This window comes from Podarcis cretensis, assembly GCF_951804945.1.
Source record: "Podarcis cretensis genome assembly, chromosome: 14".
Taxonomy (NCBI): Eukaryota; Metazoa; Chordata; class Lepidosauria; order Squamata; family Lacertidae; genus Podarcis; species Podarcis cretensis.
The window spans coordinates 46,827,769-46,851,174 of NC_137183.1; the positions used below are offsets into that span (position 1 = coordinate 46,827,769).

At 47.9% G+C, this 23,406-nt stretch overlaps 1 protein-coding gene across 3 annotated transcripts in view; it reads right to left on the reverse strand.

Annotated features, from left to right (window-relative positions):
* Positions 1–23,406, reverse strand: part of LOC307203127 (multidrug resistance-associated protein 1-like) — a 77,721-nt gene that overhangs the window by 5,515 nt on the left and 48,800 nt on the right. The window contains exons 18-30 of one of the 3 annotated variants that reach the window (XM_079953664.1): positions 23,143–23,310; positions 22,476–22,653; positions 20,884–20,901; positions 20,762–20,785; positions 16,981–17,065; positions 14,647–14,785; positions 11,006–11,213; positions 9,041–9,351; positions 6,705–6,904; positions 4,984–5,110; positions 3,808–3,909; positions 2,417–2,563; positions 1,112–1,270 (exon numbers count right to left, since the gene is read on the reverse strand). In XM_079953664.1, coding sequence (XP_079809790.1) covers positions 1,112–1,270; positions 2,417–2,563; positions 3,808–3,909; positions 4,984–5,110; positions 6,705–6,904; positions 9,041–9,351; positions 11,006–11,213; positions 14,647–14,785; positions 16,981–17,065; positions 20,762–20,785; positions 20,884–20,901; positions 22,476–22,653; positions 23,143–23,310 — 1,866 coding nt within the window. The remainder of the gene's footprint in view (positions 1–1,111; positions 1,271–2,416; positions 2,564–3,807; positions 3,910–4,983; positions 5,111–6,704; positions 6,905–9,040; positions 9,352–11,005; positions 11,214–14,646; positions 14,786–16,980; positions 17,066–20,761; positions 20,786–20,883; positions 20,902–22,475; positions 22,654–23,142; positions 23,311–23,406) is intronic. The other 2 variants (XM_079953665.1, XM_079953666.1) reach the window with 2 other exon arrangements.

Below are 23,406 nucleotides of genomic sequence, written 5' to 3' on the forward strand. Positions count from 1 at the left end.
GAAGAGACCCCCCCCCATGATGCAACCCTGGGCAGTGTGCATGGGGGTCCTGGGCCGCCCAGACGACAAAACTCCCCCCTCTCAGCCCAAAGGAAAGCAGAGCAAGACGTTTGGCACCAGCATGGATGCAGGAGTTGCCGGAAGGAGGCGTACAAGGCGCCGTCCAACCAACTCCACATTTGTGTAGGGTTTACTCCTTAGCTGCCTTCTCTTCTCCAAAGATATCCTGCAAGGCAGCAGAGGTTAGGATCAGAGTTTTCCTTCTCCTAGGTGGGCTTCCTTCCCAGGTTGATGAGGCCCACCTGGCCCTTAAAAAGGTAAAGGTAAAGGGACCCCTGACCATTAGGTCCAGTCGTGGCCGACTCTGGGGTTGTGGCGCTCATCTTGCTTTACTGGCCGAGGGAGCCGGCGTACAGCTTCTGGGTCATGTCGCCAGCATGACTAAGCCGCTTCTGGCGAACCACAGCAGTGCACAGAAACGCCGTTTACCTTCCCGCCGGAGCGGTACCTATTTATCTACTTGCACTTTGACGTGCTTTCGAACTGCTAGGTTGGCAGGAGCAGGGACCGAGCAACGGGAGCTCACCCCATCACGGGGATTCGAACCACCGACCTTCTGATCGGCAAGCCCTAGGCTCTATGGTTTAACCCACAGCGCCACCTGCGTCCCTACCTGCCCCTTACATGTGTGCAAAAACATGGGGCTCCACCCTCCATCTACAGAGCAACTTCAGAGACCATTTGAAAGTAAATTCATCAAGAACGTATCTGAGCCAACACAAAAGCTGGGCTTGCCCTTTGCTCATGCCAGCAAAGACCGACTCCCTCCTGAAACCGCCTTGATCAGCCATCTGACATGGCCTTGCAAATATTTGCTTCCCCTCTGCGTTTGCGTTCTCTCTCTTGGCCATTATTAAGCACTGCCAGAAATGCTTTGGCAGAGAAGCTGCATATGAATGAAGGAAGCAAATAAAACCAGGCACCCATTACGATCCGTGGACTCAAGCCTGCAACGAGGCGGCATCAGCAGTGAACACGGCCAAAGGAGTTAGAAAGCACGGCTCCTAACGAAATAGTCAAATTGTGGGCATGAGCAGAGATTCCCTCTTACCTGGGGGATAATCGTGACCTTGAAGCGAAGGTCGTGGAGCCCAATCTTTGCAATGTTAATCCCATCAATGAGAATCTCCCCTTCGGCTGCCTCGTTGATGCGGAACAAGCCGAGAGTGAGGGACGACTTTCCAGCTCCCGTTCTTCCAACGATGCCCACCTATTGAGAAGGGCAGAAGGGGGTGGGGGTGGGGAGGAGTCACGATGCTCTTAGTTCTGGAAAGCAAGGCTGGAGCCAAGAGGATGAAGGATGCAGGCAGTATCTGAAGGGGATCTTCCTGCCCATCCCCTCCAGACTGAGGAAGGAAGAGACTTCTTTTAAGAAACCTGGACTAGCAAGCTCTGCTTGGGAAGCTCTGCAGCTCTGCAAAGCGGAAAAGACGCTGCCTTTGTTATGGCATGGCCAGGGAACACCTGCGGCCGAGCCGGATGCTGAAATGCAGTTTGCATCATCCCTGCTGATGGGAGCAGAAGTGCCACACAACAGCTGAAAGACCACAGGTTCCCCGGCCCTGCTATGTGGACAAAGCAGTCAGTCTTGGCACACGGGAGTCTTGGAAAACAGAACGCCCAGCCTTGAAACTGCTGTTTTAAGTTTCAAGTTGCCTGAAGACATGGAGAGGCAGTGTGTGTGTCCCCCCATCATGTCTTCAGAAAGTAACATGCCAGGCAGCCCTAAAAAAACCCCTCTCTATTGATACTCTTCTTGATCAAGGCTCCTTTATTGTCTCCTCTCACCTCCCACAAATTCTGCCTTTCCAGCTTTCCCTTCCACACAGCTTCTTTTCAGCCTCAGCTCTTCCTTTATTTGTTAAATTTATATATGTTGCCTGGAGATCACTGGGCAGTTTACCACATTAAATGCAGAATGAAAACACAAAAATATTTACAGTAAAACAAAACACCTTTGAAAGGCCATAGATTTTTAAATCAGACCAAGGCCTGGTTGAAGAGGAACTGTTTTTGCCTGGCACCTAAAGATATGCATCGAAGGTGCCAGGTGAACTTCCCTAGGGAGCGCATTCCGCAGATGGAGAGCCACTACAGAGAAGGCCCTGTTCTTGTGTTGTCACCCTCCAGACATCACATGGAGGAGGCGCAGGAAGAAGGGCCTTAGATGATGAATGCAGTGTCAGGGACTGTTCATATGTGGAGAGGTGGTCCTTGAGATACTGTGGCCCTGAGCCATTTAAGGCTTTGTAGAGGTTCCACTTCCCTCCCTCCTCCCCTTTCCTACAAGAGCACCTTCTCTGCCTTCTTAACTCCCCCCCGGCTTCAGTGTCCATTAATGGGTCCCGGCACTCACTTTTTCTCCTCCATCTATGGTGATGTTGATGTCCCTCAGGACCAAATCCATGTTGTCCCTGTAGCGAAGGCCATAGCCTTTGAACTCCACCTTGCCTTCGTGGGGCCAGTTGCTTGGTGGGGCCGTTTGCTTAATGGTCCACTCTGCCTGAGAGCAAGAAAAAAAGCCAGGAGCTTCCATTATTGGCCTCTGATGTGCCACCCAGATGACCCCAATAGCATGGGGGAGAAATCTGCAGTCCTCCAGATGTAGAGGGACACCACCTCCCATCATCCATGACCACAGAATGCAGTTGGAAGGGACCACAAGAGTCATCTAGTCCAACCCCCTCCAATGCAGGAATCTTTTGCCCAATGTGGGGCTCGAACCTGTGACCCTGAGATTAAGAGTCTCATGCTTCCTGCTCTGCTTGTGAGCTTCCCAGAGCCACGGCAGAAAACCAGGATGCTACTCAAGATGGACCTCTGGTCTGACTTAGCAGGGCAGCTATTCCACTATTCAGTGACTTCCCTTCTTCTCTTCCCATGGTTCATTTCGCATTATCATAAATCCCTGCATTCTATATAAAACCAAACCATTCAGTATTCCATTATTACATCCATCAAAACTTATTTACACTGTTGAATTGATCTTAATGCTGCCAGCGTTTTCAAGTGTACACAAATCCCCCCCCCATATATTTAATAAACATTTTCCAATTTTCTCTAAACGCACTTTCTTCTTGTTTTCTTATTCTATATATTGTCTGCAAGCTGCACATATTCCATCAATTGCCGTTCTTCTTTAGTTAGGACCTCAGTAGTGGCCGCAGTAGTGGCATACATAAATAGTCGTCTTCTTTTTTTGGACACCTGGGAATTTCCATTTGAATTATCCCCAACCAGTTTACCAGTATTTTATATCACCATATCATCCCCAGTCCTCTGGCATAGCAACCTGGAGCCAAATCTGACTGGGTTGCCCCAGCCACTAAAAAACACAATAAAGCATCAACCATTAATATCTTCCCTGTGCAGGGCTGCCTTCAGGTGGTTTCTAAATGTCACCCCTGTGCAGATCCTGTTTTTCCAATAAAGTTAACTACACTTTGTCCATGTGATTTACTGCTGGCTCCCGACACCCATCATCTGAAGACCACTGCCCGGTCCCCACTTGATGCACCAAATAAAGCAGAGCTCACACCATTGTAAATCCCGTGGCCTCTTTAAAGCAGAAGGACGAATATGGCTGCATCTGCAGAACGATCAATTCTAAAGGGCATTGATGGGCTTTACAATTCTGCCCTCATCTGCTGGGTGACCAGCAGGAAATGCAGATCCCTGTACTTGGGTAACCTACAGGCTTACAATGTGCCCTCAAAACTGCAGCTAGAGGAGCGGTCTTAATCTTACCTCTTTCTCCTTCTCAGAGTATTCTTTGACTCTTTCCACAGCAACGATGTTTGTTTCCATCTCGGACGACATGCGAACCAACCAATTCAAGTAAGTGGTGATCTAACAAAAACAGAGGCCCCAAATATGTGTTTTGCATACATCACAGCAAGCTGCCCATTCAAGTTCTGCCTGCTGAACACGTTTGAGGACTTGTGTATTGTTTCAGACATTATCTCCTCTATCTCCGGGTGAAAATTTTGAAGCCAGGGAGGTTTTGGCAAACCATTAAAAAGTCTACATCTTCATGAAGCACTGCCTTGTTTAACAAGGAGGGCTGAGGTGGTCTCAGGCATGCTGTCTTTGTTTATAGAGTTAAGAGCCAATCTGCACATGCAGAAAACGCAAGAGAGACAGGGTCAGATCAAGAAGAATTTCAGAATTGCAAGAGGAAAGACCTAACGTTTGAATGTTATTTCCCAGACTCAGGGCATAGACAGAACAGCTCCTCGTTTGGGGGCTGGAATTGTTTTATTGCAAGTACTATCTTTTTAACACAAGTATCTTACCTGGGTGGCTGGGGATAAAGAAGAGAAATGCCACCGTGGAGCTACTGTTGCATCCAAAGCCCCCTGCCAGGTCAGGTGGTGGTGGGGAAGGGGGTCTGGGGGCTTATTTTTCCTCACCCCTGCCCACCGATTAACCATGCCAGCTCAATGAGTGGCATGGTTTTAGGGCAGCGATGAAGAACCTTCAGATGTTATGGACTACAGCACCCATCATCCCTGACCATGCTGGTGGGGGTGATGGGAGTTGTAGTCCTAGCAACATCTGGAAGGCCAATTCCTGTACTAGGGCCAAGGGAACGAGACTGCATAGATTCTATGGGTCCACTGCCTCCTTGTATACACCCTGCCTCCTTCACACTGAGACTGCTTCCAGCGATTGACCACACTTTCTTGAAGAGGGGGCCTACAGCACCCCCAGCCGCCTTCCCAGAAAGCAGCAGGATTGCCTCCTTAACATCTCCTAACCTTTCGCTAAATGCTACCTAAAAAGCACAATTCCCTCCTTGCTGAATTATCTATATAGCTTTACAAAATGCCTAGCCACCAAGTATGAAGAACTGCACCCCTCAAAAAGGTTTTCTTAAAAAGATTATCCGAAAGCAAACCCAGCCTGTTTTCCGTGAGCTACCTGCAGCGAATAGGAGATGGAGAGCCCAACCAGTCCAGGGCTCAGGCTATTGCGGGCGATGACGGCAAAAAGAGAGGCGAAGAGGACGATGAAGTTCCCAACGTACTCCAGCCGGACTGCGAGCCACCTGGAAGGAAAGAGGGGGCATCTTTTAATACCCACCAGGCACTTGCAGGCTACCTGCGTGAGGACAGGGGGGGGGGAGAGAGAGAGAGAGAGAGAGAGAGCCCTGCAGGGCGGGGGGAAGAGAGAAACAGGGGGAGCAGTATACACTTGTGGTCAAAATTGTGGAAACCTTTTGGAAAAAGATTTGATGGCTCATAACACCACTTTTTTTTTTTTTTGGAGTAATGCCATAAAATTATATATCAATGGAAAGATAATTTAATGAAGAATGCAATGCAGGCTTGGATCAAGCATTTCCTGGTGGTCATCCAGCAGATGAGGCCAGAATTTTAAAGCCCATCGACGCCCTTTGGAATTGATCATTCTGCAAATGCAGCCATATTAATCTTTCTGGTTTAAAGAGACCGGGGGGTTTACAGTGCCATGAGCTCCTGTGGGCAAAAACCTGCTTTATTTGGTGCATCAAGTGAGGACCGGACAGTGGTCTTCAGATGATTGGTGTCAGGAGCCAACCAGCAGTAAATCACATGGGCAAAGTGAAGTTTAAAAAAGTGGGGTTATGAGCCATCATTGCCAAAACAAGATGACACCTGATTGGCTCTCTAAACACTCCTTTTTCTGGTTATTTGGCTATAACGTTTGATAGAATACATATAATTGAACAAACATTCTTGCATTACATTCTTCATTAAATTATCTTTCAATTAATACGTAATTTTATGGTATTACTCCCCAAAAAAACTGGTGTTACGAGCCATCAAACCTCAGAAATACACTTTTTCCATGATACAATGAATTTCAGTTAGAGGGGATTTGAGGAAGTCAGATAACAATGAAAGTTAAAATGGGTTTTGAAAGTAATAATTGTTTATATTTTTCTTTCTTTTTTCTTTTAGTATTGTGATGGGGGTTTTTTTGTGTGTGGTTTATACGTCATATTTGTTAGAAATGTGAAAATCAATAAAAAAGTTTTTTGGGGGGAAAATGGAAATAACACTTTTCCCAAAAGGTTTCCACAATTTCGGCCACTAGTGTATATGGGCCGGTAGTTGGTCATGAAAAGTTTGCACAGGGAATTAAAAGCTGGTCAAAACTTAAGAAACAGATCCTCAGGACCAGCTGACATGCTCAAGGTGCCCTAGTTTTAACTAGGAGTTGGAGTTTGGGACTCAGGAACGATTCTGCTCGCCTCCACAAATGTCCAGCAGAGGGCCTCAAATTCTGAACCAACTCCAACGGAGTGTTGTTGGAGCTGAAGGACCAATGTGTATGAAATCCCCCAGGTACAGTGCTACCTCGGGATACAGAAGCTTCAGGTTACAGACACTTCAGGTTACAGACTCCGCTAACCCAAAAATAGTACCTCGGGTTAAGAACTTTGCTTCAGGATGAGAACAGAAATAGTGCGGTGGCAGCGCAGCAGCAGGCCCCCTTAGCTAAAGTGGTACCTCAGGTTAAGAACAGTTTCAGGTTAAGAACGGACCTCCAGAATGAATTAGGTTCTTAACCCGAGGTACCCCTGTACTCATACAGACTGGTAGCAGGGAAAAGATTTCTGTAACTCAAACCCAACACTCCTTGAGTCATCCACCTACCTGTTGGCGACGATGCTTGGGTAGTAAGCTTTTTGGTTTTCGTCCACCTTCACGTCGCTCTGCTTTATGAAGCGCTTCTGCTCTTCGAAGGCTCGGATGACGCTGACCCCCAGCAGCGTCTCGTTGAAGTGGGAGTAGACCGGGGAGCGGCTGACCGACTCGAGGCGCTTCAGCTGGCGGGAAGTGGCTACGTAGAAGTGCTGGAAAGGGGCAGGTCAGAGAAATCAAGGCGATGGGTAAGAGGCCGCTCGCACCCACTTTGCTTCTGATAGCCAATGCGAACTACAACTCCCACCAGCCCCTCCCAGTGCGGCCAATGCTCAGGGAGCTGTAGCTGGGGATGTCAGGGAAGCTTGACGGAAACAGGAGTGTAAATTGTCCTGTTTCTGAGATGCAAATCAATCCAGGGAATACGATCCCTGTTAGCTGCTGCAGCTGCTGCTTTTCAGCCCATAAACTATATATAAACGCTGACTTTCCCGACCTCACCCATTTGCACTGCGTTTCTCCTGCATTGAAATGAATGACCCATGCACTGAAATGATTGGGTGTGGAATAATGTAATGCTGCAATGAAATGTGTAATTTATGACATAGTCAATGATGTGACATTTTGCTGCAGCGGACACAAAGGTGCATAATGTTGTCAGAAGCTGAACTGCAGCGGACTGGAAACTGTGCTGCATGCAACAAACACGCACTGCTTCACAACCACAGCAGGAAACCTGCTTCAATTCTGCACCCGTTCACCCTGCCGTTTAAGCGAAGATTAAATTTCCTGCTGTCGCTGTGCATGGGGATGGGGGCAGTGGCGTAGCGTGGGTTGTCAGCACCCGGGGCAAGGCAAGTAATTTGCGCCCCCTAACCCGTGGATTTGCGCCCCCTAACCCTAACCCCCAGATGTTGCGCCCGGTGCGGCCGGCCCCCCCTGCACCCCCCACGCTACGCCACTGGATGGGGAAACAGAATTGTATCTCTGGCATCGATAAATACAAAGGATGCTAGCTGCCTTTTGGGAAAGGACCTCTACATAAACTATTTTAACCCTAGAAGCCAGACGGTGTGCTTCCAAGATGGAGCTGGAACTCCTCCACGATGGAGAAGCAGCTGCAGGCACAATGAACTGGCCACGCGAGGAAACAGAAATATGGAGGCCTCTAGCAAATGAACTAATAGTAGGAGTTATCTTCTGCCCATCTGAATGGGTCGCCCCAGCTGCACTGGGTGGCTTCCAACAAATATAAGAACATAATAAAACACGAAACATATAAAAATGTTCCTACACAGAGTTGCCTTCAGATGTCTTCTAAAAGTCAGATAGTTGTTTATTTCCTTGACATATGACGAGAGGGCGTTCCACAGGGCAGGCGTGACTACTGAGAAGGCCCTCTGCCTGGTTCTATGATTACGGAAGAAAATCACCACCATAATTAAACTGACTCTGGGAACTATTAATTTTTATTATACAGTGGTACCTCCGTTTTCGAACGCTTCCGTTGACGAACATTTCCGTTTTTGAACGCCGTAAACCCAGAAGTAAATGCTTCTGTTTTCAAACACACCTCGGAAGTTGAAGATGCCACACGGCTTCCGCCAAGTGCAAGATCAGGAGGCCTAGCTGTCAGCTATTGAGTTTTCGGTTTTCAAATGTTTCAGAACTTGAACGGTCTTCCAGAACAGATTACATTTGGAAACCAAGGTACCACTGTACTTAGATTTTGTTTATTTGCTTGCAGCACTTTGACATCAGTCCATCTATTTTTGATATCCTGCTTTGTATATTTAAGTTGAGCAGTCACTGATCCAAGACTGGTTCTGCCAAGAAGTACCTTGTGCCTGCCCAGCAGACTCTTATTTGGTTCCTTCACCAAATAAGCAATCTGAGAAGCTTTGGTTACTTGGCTAATGAGCAGTGAACCTCCTAAAAGGGGTGATGGAGAAAGACACACAGCGAATGTCTGGAGTAAGTGTTGCCAGCTTACTCTTTGACGGAAGAGGCGATAGCACACAAGAGGGGTTGTGATTATATTAGAAGGAGTGGCACCCACTGCTACGCCACACAGCCTTCCCCAACCTGGTGTCTTCATGATGCTCTGGACTACAACTCCCATCATCCCTAGCTAGCAGGACCGGTGGTCAGGGATGCTGGGGGTTGTAGTCCAACAACGACTGGTAGGGACCAACGTTTGAGAAACACTGGCTTAAAGGATTGAATGAAGATTCCCGTTTGAAGCGGCAGCCAATTGCGGAGTTTTCTAACACGGTCTCACCAAGAACCAGCTTGGCTAAGGGGGAGTCTGAGGCAGAGCTGGAACCAGGGACAAGAGCTTTGCGTACCTGTACAAAGAAGTAGATGAATCCCAGGGGAGGAATGACCACAGCAGCCACTGGCGTGGCCAGGAGGATAATGATGCAGGCCCCGATGACGTTAAACATGGAGCCCATGAACATCTTGATGATCTGGGGGATGATGGAGTCAATGGTGTCAATTTCTTTGGAAAACCGGTTCACCAAATTCCCGCTGGGCGTCCGCTCAAAGAAGCTCATGGGGCACCGCAGAATGTTGTGAAGCAAGTTGACGTGGAGACGGCGGGAAGCAAATATCCCTCCAATCGAAACAGCCATGGAGTAGCCAAACACGGCAATACCTTTAGGGAGACAGGCACAAAAAAACACCCTTAAGTGACAGTGTCTTTCCCTTCAACTTTGCTTATGAACAAACCGACTGAAGCCCTTATTAACACAGCGGGCTCGCAAATGGAGCCTACCGCTGTTGAAAACTACCCCATAGTTCCGCTGAAGGATTTTCTTCTGCACGGTTTCACATTTTGTGTTTGCCAGGAATTTCTTTTCTGCAAGGAGCTGAATAAAGACGGGCATGTCCTGAGGGACTGTGGGGTGGTCTAAGGTTGAAGGGGTGCATGTGTGAGGGGGGTGGGGAGAGGAGAGAGGTGCAGGCCCTAAACGGGGGGGGGGGGGGCAATCCATCTATTGCCTTCCGTTCTGTTATTGTTGTGGTGCCCCTCAGCTCAGCACCCAGTGCCAGCAAACTGGTTGTGCCCTGAGGAGGCTAAGCCCTTCCACCTCCCAGACCACTGGAATCCCCAACTCAGAATGCACTTCTTTCTAAAGGGTTTACCATTCTCTGCAGACGAAAGCCAGGAAGCAGCCTGACCCCAGCTTCCCTCCTGTCTGTGATCTTTCGGAGCCACGACCCGGACTGAACCCTTCCCAGCCACTGAGCTCTTGGAAAAGCTTGGAGAAATGTTGCCAAACAGAATCAAGTGTCGCCGTGTCCTCAAGCAAAGGGTGCTCCTGCCAGGAGGCCCAGGGCAACTCCCCTGACGCTGATTCGAGGTGCAAAGGCACCCTATTCCAGGCCCCACAAACAAGGGCTGCTGCACTGGCTCCCAGTGGAGTACAGGATCAGGTTTAAGGTGCTGGTTTTAACCTTCAAAGCCCTATACGGCCTAGGACCCTCGTACCTACGGGACCGCCTCTCCTGGTATGCCCCACAGAGGAACTTATGGGCTTCAAATAAAAACATCTTGAAGGTCTCAGGCCACAGGGAGGTTAGGCTGGCCTCAACTAGAGCCAGGGCTTTTTCGGCTGCGGCTCCAACCTGGTGGAACGCTCTGTCACAAGAGACAAGGGCCCTGCAGGACTTGACATCTTTCTGCAGGGCCTGCAAGACAGAGCTGTTCCACCAGGCCTTTGGCCAAGGCACAGCCTGACCCCCTCCTTTGGCAATCTTTACAAAACTTTAGTTTATGGTTGCCATCAATTTTGATTTTAATTAATTTTTATAATGCTTTATAATGTTGCACTGTTTTAGTGTTGTTAGCCGCCCTGAGCCGGCTTCGGCTGGGGAGGACGGGATATAAATAAAATTTATTATTATTATTATTATTAAGGGGAGGAGGAGGAAACTGGTAGGGTTACTACTGCAGGCAGTGAACATGAGCACGTGACAGGAGCCCTTCTGGATCAGGCCAAAGGACCATCCGTCCCTGCCTCCTGTCCTCACCGTGGCCAGCCAGATAAGGGAACGGCCGTAGTTCAGGGGCAGAGCATCCAATTGTTAGCAGGAGGTCCCTGGAATGCAGCTGCCAAGCAGTATTGAACTGAGCTTGATGGACCAATGATCTGCTTGTCTTAAGGCAGCTTCCTGCATCCCTACACCTATGAGAATCCCCAAATCAGGACTGCAAGCCGGGCCCAAACTGGAGGTGGCGGAACTCCTTCAGAGGAGTTGGATAAATTCAGCAAGGCGACGAGAACCAAGAGAGATTGCAAGCAGACCTTGAGACGTTCCCAGCGCTCCGTACACTCCCAGTCGGAGGTCTGTGTGCTGCTGCGTCCCATTGATAACAGGGTCGTCCGTCCACAGGCTTAGCCAGTAGTTGGAAGCAAGCGAGGCTATGTGGTTGCAGAGAAAGAGGAAGATGCTCATGAAGGTGATGCAGAGTCCAATGGCTTTCATGTACTCCCAGTAGACAGCTGGCTTCACCTAAACACAGAAGGGATCAGACTTAGCACACCATTCTTGGGACGCGACTCCCCACTTTGACTTAATTCGCTTCCGCCCTGCAAAAATCCTTCATCCCTCTTGCTCTGCATAGGCTTCTTAGTCGTCTAAACCCTCCACGGCTCCCCTCTCTCATCTCACTTGGTTTCTTTATCCCGACACGACCCCTCTGGGTGCTGTCGAGCCGTCAGCTGCCCAGACAGGTGCTGTGGGAAGCCCACAGGTGGGACCCGAGTGCAAAGCCCTGACAGGCTCAAAGTTCAAGGGGGAAACCGAGTCAGCGCTTGTCTTAGCCCACGAAGAGCTGCTGAGAAGGTCCTGGAGCTACGATTTCTAACACCCGGAAAAGGAGGAAGAGCACACTCCAAGTGTCATTAAGACCTATTTCCAGAGAGGAGAGTGCTTTTTTTTGAGGGGGGGGTATTAATGTGCTCAACAACAACAACAAAAAGCACACAACAACAATTGTATGGGGGGGGCAGGCGGTGGCAAAACATATACTAACCAACCACTTACCGGTATTTTGTAGTTCTTGGGCTTGGTATGAAACCATATAAGCTGCAAATTACCATAATTAATCTTATTTACAAAGTTAATAACTAAAGTGTGTTTATGTGCCATTTCTTTTTACCCTGGTGTCTAAAAACCATGTAAAAAATCAAACTTGACAATCATAATGAAATTGCAGGGACAAATCACAGCAAATGGCCCTTTTTTGCTTCTACCACCAGCTAAGAACTCCTCAGAAGCAACTTTAAAAGACTAGTAGGACAAGTGCAAGGGCCACACGCCTTTGCCTTGAAAGTATCACACTGGGGGTGGTTCAGTCATAAAGCTGCGAGAGGTGTTGTTAAAGGTGGTAAGACTCGCCTGACAGATGGGAAATAGTCGGGGGTTGGGGGAGAATATTGTGAACTGCCCTGAGATCTAAGGACGAAGGGCAGCATACAAACTAATAATAAAAATAAATATTCCAGCGCTATCCCCGTTTAAGTAAACAGAAGCTGTGCAAGCAGATAGCGCCTGTTTATTCCAACGGGGCTTGAACTGGAAAGCTTTCCCTCCAGCACCAGATTATATCCCATATTACCATGCGCATTCTAGTGGCATTTTAATGCCTCCAGGACCCAAACGCACAAGGAGAGCAAGGATGGGCAACCTCCAGATGTTGCTGGACTACAACTCCCATCAGGCCTGGCTAGCATGGCCAAAGGAGCAGAGATGGTGGGATATGTGGTCCAGCAACACCTGTGGACCCACGATTAATGAAGGCTACTTTGGAGGGCAACAGGTTGCCTGCCCCTGTTCTATAACAGACTCTGAAGGCAGCCCTGTTTAGGGAAGCTTTTAATGTTTGACAGACTATTGTATTTTAATATTTTGTTGGAAGCCACCCAGAGTGGCTGGGGAAACCCAGCCAGATGGGTGGGGTATATACAATATTATTATTATTTATTATCTGCAGTTGATCCAACAAGGTGAGACTGCACTGTGCTTCAGAACCGGGCTGCATCTTCAGAGCTGAGGTGCAATTAAATGTACAGTCGTACCTTGGAAACCGAATGCCTTGGGCTCCTGAACAAATTGGCTCCTGAACAATCGAAACCTGGAAGTGAGCAACGATTTTGGGAAGCTGTACGTCCAGTGCAGCTTCCGACTGGCTGCAGGATGCTCCTGCAACCAGTTGGAAGCCGCACTTTGGTTTTTGAATGGTTCCAGGAGTCAAATGGACTCCTGGAATGCATTCTGTTTGAAAACCAAGGTACCATTGTAAAAATTTAGGCTGCTGAAGAAAAAGTGTTTCTTTAGAAGCAGAAGCAGCTGCAGCCTGGTTCGCAGGCCTCCCATCAGGGAAAGACAAACATACACATGCCCTTGGCCCGCAGGAATTAAGGACCTGCGCTTGACAGTGGAAACTTGGAGTGGGGCCAGATGTCTGGACTCCAGGTCTTCCAGGCTCCAGGAGCCAAGCTAGAAGCTCGTGGCATCTTTCAAAGAAACAAAACAAAACACAAAAACAACCCGGAGAGTTAAAACATTTATGGGGGTGGACAACTCTCGAAACGGCTTCAAAGTAGTTGCGCTCATATAATGAAGGCTGTGCTGTTCAACTGATTAATTGGTTGGCTGAAAAGTCTCTCTAATTAAAAGGGTGCCACAGATGAGCTGGGCAGCAGTTGTTTCCCTCCCACCCACCCTTCCAGCAGTGTCGAGTGCTAGCCCTACTCAGAGTAGACCCACAGAAATCATTGGGCACGACTAATTTAGGTTCATTAATATCAGTGGGTCTACTCTCAGTATAACTTAGCTAGGCGCAACTTAAAGTCTTGAAAACGGGATGAGCAGATGCTAGGAGCTTTAAAAACAGTCCCTCAAACAGAGACTCCAAACTCCAACACTTGTCTTCAGAACCGGGTGTCTCCTACAGCAAAACAATGGAGGAGGGCTTTTAATTTACAGTGGTACCTCTGGATACGAACGGGATCAGTTCTGGAGCCCTGTTCGCATCCTGAAGTAAACGCAACCCATGTCTGCGCATGTGTGGGTTGTGATTTGCTGCTTCCACGCATGATGTCTTTTTGAGTGTCTGCGCATGCGGCTAAACCCGGAAGTAACATATTCCATTACTTCCGGGTCACCGCAGAGCGCAACCCAAAAGTGCTCAACCTGAAGCAACTTCAACCTGAGGTATGACTGTATTTATTTTTTGAATTGAAGCTACACTCATCATCAGTGTGTGTGTGTGTGTGTGTGTGTGTGTGAGAGAGAGAGAGAGAGAGAGAGAGAGAGAGAGAGAGAGAGAGAGAGAACCAACTTGCTTGATTGAAAGTGTCCCAGGCTCAACCCCTGGCTGAAACCCTCAAGAGCAGGGGTTGGCAACCTGTGGCCCTTGCGCCAAAAGCAGCCCATGGGGGTTGTTTAAATGGCCCATGAGCTGCCCCCGAACCGAGCCGCCTGCTCGGTGAGTCCCCACATGCTGTGCTAAACCGGTGCAGCGTGGAGCAGGGACTCACTTCCATGGTGCCGGAAATCGCATCTGCGCATGTGCCGACACCAGAAATCATGTCTGTGCACATGCCGGAAATCCATCCGGCCCACGGAGCGATCTCCGCAGGAGTGAACCAGCCCAGGCAAGGTAAACCTTGCTGACCCCTGCTCAAGAACCTCTGCAGAGCAGCGTAGGCCAAGGGGAGCTAGTTTGGTGTCATCCAACGCACATTATTCCTGGGCCACCACTGGCCATGCTGGCTTGGGATGAAGGGAGCTGGGTGTTTGGAGGGAGCAGCACCATGCGAGGTACTCTTGGTGTAGACAATACACAGGCAAGGTGTGGTTCGGTGACAAGCCGGCATCGTATGCTGCAGGAAACCAAGAGATTTTCACAAATAAAGGAAATAATCAATTCATCTCTCACCTTTCCAGTCTTGGCAGTGTCCGCTTCTGTTAATTTCCAGGCACCTTTTTCTTCTGGCGTCTTCTGCAGCTCAGCTGTGCTGTTCTGTTTCAAGGACTTCCCAGTTTCCCCGCTGTGCATGGAAGAGTTACTGAGCTGCCTGTTAGGAAATGCGTGATGGCTTAGAAATCAAGGCATGCCAGTTACTTTTATGCACAAGCTGAAGATGCTGCCCGTGAGCATGAGACCCTTAATCTCAGGGTTGCAGGTTTGAGCCCCACATTGGGCAAAATATTCCTGCATTGCAAGGGGTTGGGACTAGATGACTCTCACAGTCCCTTCCAACTCTACAATTCTATGACTTTTTAAAACAACCACAACCACACCAGTGTTTAAGATTTGGGTGTACTGTGCTGATATACCATATTTTTTATTTTTCGCTCTTTAAGACACACCTGACCATAAGACACACCTAGTTTTAGAGGAGGAGAACAAGGAAAAAAAAATTCTCTCCCTCTCTGCGCAGCGCCTCTCCAGCAAAGCGGGAAGAGAAACGGAGTCCCTTCCATTTCTCCTCCCGCTTCGCTGAAGGGGCGCTGTGCAGCTCTCGCTCTCTGAGCAGCACCTCTCCAGTGAAGCAAAGTCAGAACAGCAAGAGGGATCAGTGTGCAGCGAAAGCAGCAATCCCTCTCGTTCTCCTGGCTTCAGGGATAGCTGTGCAGCCTGCGTTCACTCCATAAGACTCACACACATTTCCCCTTACTTTTTAGGAGGGGAAAAGTGTGTCTTATAGAGCGAAAAATACGGTATTTCTGGACAATTAACCGTAGTAAACTGATAGTGGTTTCATTCGTTTCATTGTATTAAGATGCCTGTTTATGGTCTCGGGGTCCCCTTTGAGGGCTGAAACGAATTATATAAATATTTTTAATAAAATCAACTTCAAGGCTGGGAAAATCCACAGCACTCCCTGCAAAATCTGGGAGTCAAGAATTTGAAGTTTTAGAAACAGCCACTTTCACCAATCCAGTGTCCTACAAGGAACAAAAGCCTGCTCTGGGTCAGAGTATATTTGAAGCCCTTTCACAAAGTTTCTCTAGAGCTTAACTGAGGTCTTGAAGACACCGTGTTTCTTCTTAGGCCTAAACCATGAGTGCGGTTCTAACACACATCACACATGTCATTTGGAGACGGGTGAACATCTGGCAATCAGTTTCCCAAATTTAGACCGCAAAGTGAAAACTTACACAGGGAAGACAACTCTAATTTCTCAGGTGTACTCTTTTGTCCAGGCTACGCAAAATGCATGCCATATTGCTACTTAAGCCGGTAAAGAAATAATTCTCCCTAGGGTAGGGAGGAGACTTTGCAACAGAAAGTAAGAACAGAGCACCATTCTTCACCTACCATGCAGAGAAACCTTAGCAGCGTTGCTCAGAGTGGAGGATTACAGACGGATTAAGAAGAGGGAGAACCTTGACCTGCTAGTTTAGCATTTTCAGTTTTAGACTGAAGGTGTTCAACTGGTCACCCTGGCAATTTCATCTGGCCTTCTGATAACCACACACCCATTGATTTTAAAAGTTTGCCCACCATTCCACTAGTAAGGAATAAAACCTCCAAGTCGTTTTCAAGTTATAAGGAATTGCAGTGTCACACATGAGCCTGAGAGCATGTGCTCCATTGACGCAAAGCCTCTTTCTGCCAGGCAATGCCAACTTTAGCAAGGAAACCTAAGGGCTCATGAGGTGTCAGTCTGCAGAGGCCACACACTTCTGGTCTTCCGGTCACTGTCAGAGCAGCTCCCAAGAAGACAGATGTTGGGCCATTCCTGTTTCAGATCAGAAACATTATCAGAGCATATTATTCATTTAAAGAAGTGTTTCCCAGACTTGGGTCTCCAGCTGTTTTTGGACTACAGCTCCCATCACCCCCAGTTAGCAGGAACAGTGGTCAAGGGTGATGGGATTTGTAGTCCAAAACACAGCTGGAGACCTGAGTCTGAGGAACACTGAGCTACGACATTAACCTCTTTGTGCCATTCTGGAACCCTGAGTGAACGGATGTGTTTTTACTAGCTGACATAACATCAATACTGTTGGCGCCTGCTAAATATTCGGGCGAGGTGGGTGAGAGAGGCCATCCCACAAAGTGGGTGCAATCACAGAGAAAGCCCATCTTCAAGGTGGTCATGAGATGGATACCTGTAGGTCACATCACAGCCAAGAGGGCTTCTTTTGACTACAGTAGTGGACTGGGAAGGGTGCTTTTTTCAGCAGAGGTTTCTTTCCCCACAAAGCCACCAGGAAGACCATGTCAAAGCAACTTCAATGCAGATCCTAGAAGCTTCCATACCTCATGACTTCTTTTCCCGAGGCTTCATTCACAAGAACCCCATTTTCCATGTGCTTCCCTTCCTTTGTGGTTGGGCTGTTTGCATCTGTAGAAGCGAGATGAATAACAGCACAAAAAGGGTGAGAGCAAATTCCTAGTTCCCAGTGCCAGAAGGCTACCCCCAAATTAAACCTGCTGCCCCCAACCAGGATTAGCATCTAAACTAAACACATGCATTTGGTTTAAGCGTCACACGTAGCTCCATCAACTACCTGCCCCCGATATGAGATGCATGGAACAGAGAACTTTTGCTCCATAGCCAACTGATGTCTAGGTTAGATCTCATGGCTAGCATTTTTATTCATCAAGAAAATGTCTGTGTTCGTAAGAAGTGAGTGAGGAAATCCACAAGACCACCCAGTCTACCAAGTGTTTTAATTCAACTCCAGAAAGCTGACAGAGAGGAATGTCAAATGCACTGTTTTCTCCTTAAAAGCATGCTGGGCACAGCAGACGCTTTTCAAACATTATTAAAGTCAACTGCAGGGAGGCTTATCCCTTCCTTGAGTGAGCAGAAGTGCTTATTTTTCATCTTGGCCAGTTCAAGAAACAGCCAGCAGCCCACCCACCCCTCCATCTCTAACACCTTTAACAACCTCATTTTAAAAACTTGAGGTGGGGGCCGGGAGACGGGGACAGAAGTCCAAGATCTCAGCCCCAAGGAAGAGGATTATTACAGTGCTTCTTCAGGCCCTGCTAATTTCAGGAGAGGAACGAAAGTACAGGAAAGGGATGTGGAGCAGTCGGGGCTGCACTCTGCAGCTTTCTTGCACAGCTCCCATGCATTTCAACACACAGAGCCTTTTCCTCTCATAAGCTCTCCCCAGATTCTTCGCATAGCCTTGTCAGGCATGGTGTGTCTCTCTGTGCGTAAATTCTTCTAACGCCAAGTTTGGGATTCAAAGGAATGTTCATGCAGATGAAAGAAAACCTTCGCATGGGAAAGAAGGACCCTCAGAACCACCGCCCGAGTGGTTAATGGCAAATGTGCATTTTGGTGGCATAATTCCAGCTTACAACTCACATCTTGGTGTTCTTGCTGAAAAATACTGTTTAAGGAGGTGTTTCCGAGCACAATTCAAAGTGCTGGTGCTGACCTTAAAAGCCCTAAACGGCCTCAGTCCAGTATACCTGAAGGAGCGTCTCCACCCCCAACATTCAGCCCAGACACTGAGGTCCAGCTCTGAGGGCCTTCTGGCAGTTCCCTCACTGCGAGAAGCCAAGTTACAGGGAACCAGGCAGAGGGCCTTCTTGGTAATGGCACCCGCCCTGTGGAATGCCCTCCCACCAGATGTCAAAGAGAACAACAACTACCAGACTTTTAGAAGACATCTCAAGGCAGCCTTGTTTAGGGAAGCTTTTAATGTTTGATGTATTGCAGTATTTTAATATTTTGTTAGAAGGCACCCAGAGTGGCTGGGGAAGCCCAGCCAGATGGGCGGAGTATAAATAATAAATTATTATTATTATTCTTCAAGCAAATCATAGAATTGAAGAGTTGGAAGAGACCCCAAGGGTCATCTGCTTCAACCTCCTGCAATGCAGGATTCTCAGCAAAAGCATCCAACACCATCAAACCTCTGCTTAAAAACTTCCAAGGAAGGAGAATCCACAACCTCCCGAGGGAGTCTATTCCACTGTCGAACAACTCTTACTGTCAGGAAGCGTTGAGTTGGAATCTTGCAACTTGAATCCACTGTATCAAGTCCTACTCCCCAGAGCAGCAGAAAACAAGCTTGCTCCATCTTCCATGTGACAACCCTTTAGATATTTGAAGATGGCGCTCATATCTCCTTCCAGTCTCTTCTTCTCCAGGCTAAACATACCCAATGCCCTCAACTGTTCCTCACAAGGCTTAGTTTCTAGACCCTTGATCATCTTGTTTACCCTCCTCTGCATACGTTCCAGCTTGTCATCATCCTTCTTAAAACTGTGGCGCCCAGACTGGACACAGTGCTCCAGGTGGGGTCTGACCAACGCAGAATAGAACAGTGCTATGACTTCGTTTGATCTGGACGCTGGACTTCTGCTGATGCAGCCCAGAATCGAACCGCCATTTTTTGCTGCTGCATCACACAGCTGACTCGTGTTAACCTTGTGATCCTTTAAGACCCCTAGAACCTTTTCATACATACAAATAACTGTGCTGTAGAGTCCATTAGGGAATAAATGGTGATATCATTCCCCAACCCAGCAGATACTTGTGCAACAACCTCTACATGTATAAATGCCTGTTATTTAAGGCTGCACCTGCATACCTATGCAGAAGATAATGGCTGTCCTCCTAGTACTCCCATCTTACCTGGCCATTATTTACTACGCTATATGGGGCTGATGGGAGTTTGAGCCCAAACAACATTTGAAGGGCCACAGGTTCCCCACTATAGATGCCAATCTCAGCCTAATCAATGAACACCCATTTAGACTTCTGTACAGTTGAGTACCATCCCTGCGAAGGAATGCAAGTAACAGTATCTGAGGTAGTTTTCTCAACAAGCAAACAAACACAAAAAGTAGGGGTTCTGCTTAGGAATTCCTAACAACCATTTCCCCCACCTCTATAAAAACTCGGATCCTACAAAACAGACACTGGTTTCATCTCAAACTCCAGGTCTCTCTAACGCCTCAAGAATCAAGATGGCAACGGAGGTAGTGGAACAGAAAATTTCAGGAAAGGAGGGTGAACGTTGCCTAAATCAGATCCAGTCGCACTGCAAACAAGAGCCTTCCAGAGTTGCACACGAAGGAAGTATGTCTTAAAAAGCAAGCCTCTATAAATATTCTACAAAACTTAAACTTGTCAACTGACTACATTTCATCTGAGTGGTTAGACTCACAAGATGAAGCCTATAACTGTTCCATGAATGTGAGATCTAAAACTGAACCTTTCGTGATTAAGACAAGAGTCTGAGATCTAATTACAGAGCCCACTTAAGTCAGATTTGAACCATTCACACTGCCAGGAGTCTCCCATGTGGGATTTTTTTTTTTTTTGGGGGGGGGGCAGAGGTTCAGAGTGCAGAGATTTCTCTCTTATAAACCTCACCAACTCAGTCCCAAACCCTGTGGGGATAGGAAACAGCTTAAAACTGCTGAGGTCATCCTGTTGCTTTTCATGCATCTTTTTTGCCAATTTTTTTAAAATAAAAAAATTAGCTTCACAAACGGCCAGTTCAGTAGATGTCAGACCAGCAAGAAGCAAACTCACGGCCTACTTCTACTAAGCAAGCAAGCACGGGAGCCATTCTTCCAAGCGTGCAAGGTTTCTGTTAATAGCATTTGAGTCCCTTGCAGAATTCACAGCTGAGAGAAAATGGCTGGGATCCAAAGGAGCACACAACGTTGCTCCATGTTCCCAAGGAGACTTTGGGATTGAGTTTCTCAAACAGCAACATTCCCATGTCACATGGCAAGCCGTGGTCGGGCTGAGAGGACTTTCCAAAAGCAAACTGTGATATGACCTGGGAGTGCCGATCTCCAAACGCAAGCAAGTCTCAGAGGGCGCGCCCAAATTCTTAAGTGACCCTAAGTGCTTGAAACTTGACAACAACAACAACAATAATAGAGAATTAGGTAATGGGAGTTGGCAAAGGAAGAATAGCCAGTTCCAAAAAAGAACCACTTCATCATTCACACATATTGGATTTGCCAAACCATGCTTGCTTTCATCTCAGACGAAGCGGGGTTTTTTAGAACTACAGCTTCTAACAACATGCACGGAAACCTTTCCAGTACCACAAACCTTCGTCCTCATCTGACCTGGTACCTGCAGATTCATGTCAGAAGGAGAAATTAGCAAAAAGAAAAACGAACGCAAATTGAATTCAAGAGAAAACTGTTCTGTTATGGTAAAGAGAGACAAACCTTCTCCTCTCCCTGAGGCTGTGTGGTTTTGCAACAGTGAGCAGAAAGAAGAGAGAGAGAGAGAGAGAGAGAGAGAGAGAGAGAGAGAGAGAGAGAGGGAGATTGGGAAAGCAAATTGTAGATTTTGGATGGCAAGTACTTGTTATGGAAGTGTACCAATGCATCAGGTAGCTTTGATGCACAAGCTGAAATGAACGAGGGCTAAGCTTTGCTGTTCGAAAGAATGCCGCACCAAAATCACCGCAGAAACACGCGCAGCACACCGAGCCAGGCCACTGGTCCACCCACCTAGCTCAGCGATGGGGAACCATTTCCTGCCTGAGGGCCACATCAACCACTGGGCAATCATCCGAGGGCCACATGCCAGTGGAGGGCTGGGCCAGGGGCAATAGGGGGCAGAGCAATTCATGCAGATTTTGCAGTTGTAAACTAGCTTCTACATATGTTCCCACACATGGACCTCTCTTCTCCATCTGGAGACGGAAGAGGCATTGCCACAGTTCAAGGACACATTCCAGCCGGGCAAAGACATTTCGTATGGAGCAGTGCCAGGAAGAGGTGTGGCCTGGGGAGAGTTTTGAGGGCCGGACAGAGAAGCCTGGAGGCTGCATTCAGTCCCCAGATTTGAGGTTCCCACCCTTGATCTAGATTCACATTTCCAACACTGAGCGGCAGTGGCTCTCCAGGATTTCAAGAGATATCTCTCTCTCTCTCTCTCTCTCTCTCTCTGCCCAACCTGGGGTTGCTGGGATTGAACCTGGGACCTTCTACATCAGCGTTTCTCAACACCGGGTTGTTGGACTGCAACTCCCATCATCCCTAGCTAGCAGGGCCAGTGGTCAGGGATGATGGGAGTTGTAGTCCCAACAACAGCCGGGGACCCAACATTGAGAAGAGCTGCACATGCAAAGCAGATGCTCTACCACTGAGCTATGCCGCCCTCCCCAAATGGAAGAAAAAAGCGAATCCTGGTGGTTTTATTAAGAAACAGCTGAAGGCCTGGAGTGATAACAATGGGTTCTAAACTTATCTAGAACGTTACGACGTTTACCCTGTCACCCAAAACCATCCCACAGAGCTTAATGCTCAGAACGGCGGCCACGACAAATCCTGTTTTGGTCAAAGCTGAGGCAGAAACAATGCTGCGCTACACAGGGGTGGGTGATGATTACATGGGAGGAAGTTATGAAACTGAACAAGTCCTCTTCCTAACCAGGGCAAATTACTCCACACGGTCACATCAGTCTGAAAGTTAATCTGCTCCAAGATTAACGTTTTCACCAACCTATGAGCAGATTTGCCATTGAGCCTTTAAATGCTTTTTACCTTAGGGTAGCAAGCAAGTAACAAGTCGTCAACAACAACAACAGCCTCCTCCTCCTCTGGGGATGGAAGAGGTTAACCTTGTTGCTGTTTTTCGTATCATCATTCCCATCATGCATCACAAGCCCCCAGAGTCACTCCCAACCCTACAATTCTACCATTCTTTGATCAGAATCCTCTAGGGAGCAAGGCATGCTGGGTAAGTTCTCACAGTCTCCCCATGCAGCCCATTTAGCTTTAAGCACACAAACGGAGAGAGAGACCCTTACCTTCCTTGTCCACATTCTGTTCCGCACTGGCGTACGTGCGCAGGAACTCTGCAAAGGCCCTGTCTTGCTTTAGCAGCTCTTGGTAGGACCCCATCTCGGAAATTTTTCCTTCCGTCATTACTACGATTGTATCCATATAGGGAAGGTAACCAACGCCGTGGGTTACCAACACTCGAGTCTAGGTGCCCAAAGAAAAGGAAAAGCATTTAAGAGAGCCAGGGTGGGGACCTGGAAACTTGCACATTTGTTGAACATGCTACACTCCTCCGTTTATGGCTTAGATTGTCTAACTCAAGGTTTCCCAAACTTGGGTCTCCAGCTCTTGTTGGACTACAACTCCCATCATCCCTAGCTAGAAGGACCAGTGGACAGGGATGGTGGGAATTGTAGTCCAAAAACAGCTTGGGAAAGCCTGGTCTAACTATATGTTCAGAGTGGCTCAGTCAGTAGAGAACATGAGACACTTAATCTCAGGGCTGTGGGTTCGAGCCCCAAGTTGGGCAGAAGATTCCTTCATTGCAGGAGGTTGAACTAGAAGTTCCTTGCGATCCCTTCCAACTCTACAATTCTATGACTGGCATGGAAACATTTCCAAACGGCTTTCCTGAACTTTGCAAAGCATCTCCCCCCACTGAACAGAACGAAGCCACCTGCATTCCAAGCATACTTTGTTTTTGAGAATTCCCTTTGGTCCAATGACTTTCTCAAAGATGTGCTTCCCAACATGAGCATCAACAGCTGACAAGGGGTCATCTAGCAGGTAGACATCAGCGTTACAGTAGACGGCTCGGGCCAGGCTGACCCTTTGTTTCTGGCCACCAGACAGGTTTACACCCTGGGGAAAAGAAGGGGGGTGGAAATTAGACCCTGCAACTGTCCAGCGGAAAGGGCTTCTGCTTTGTGAAAGGCCTGATTTCCATTTCCACAAGGA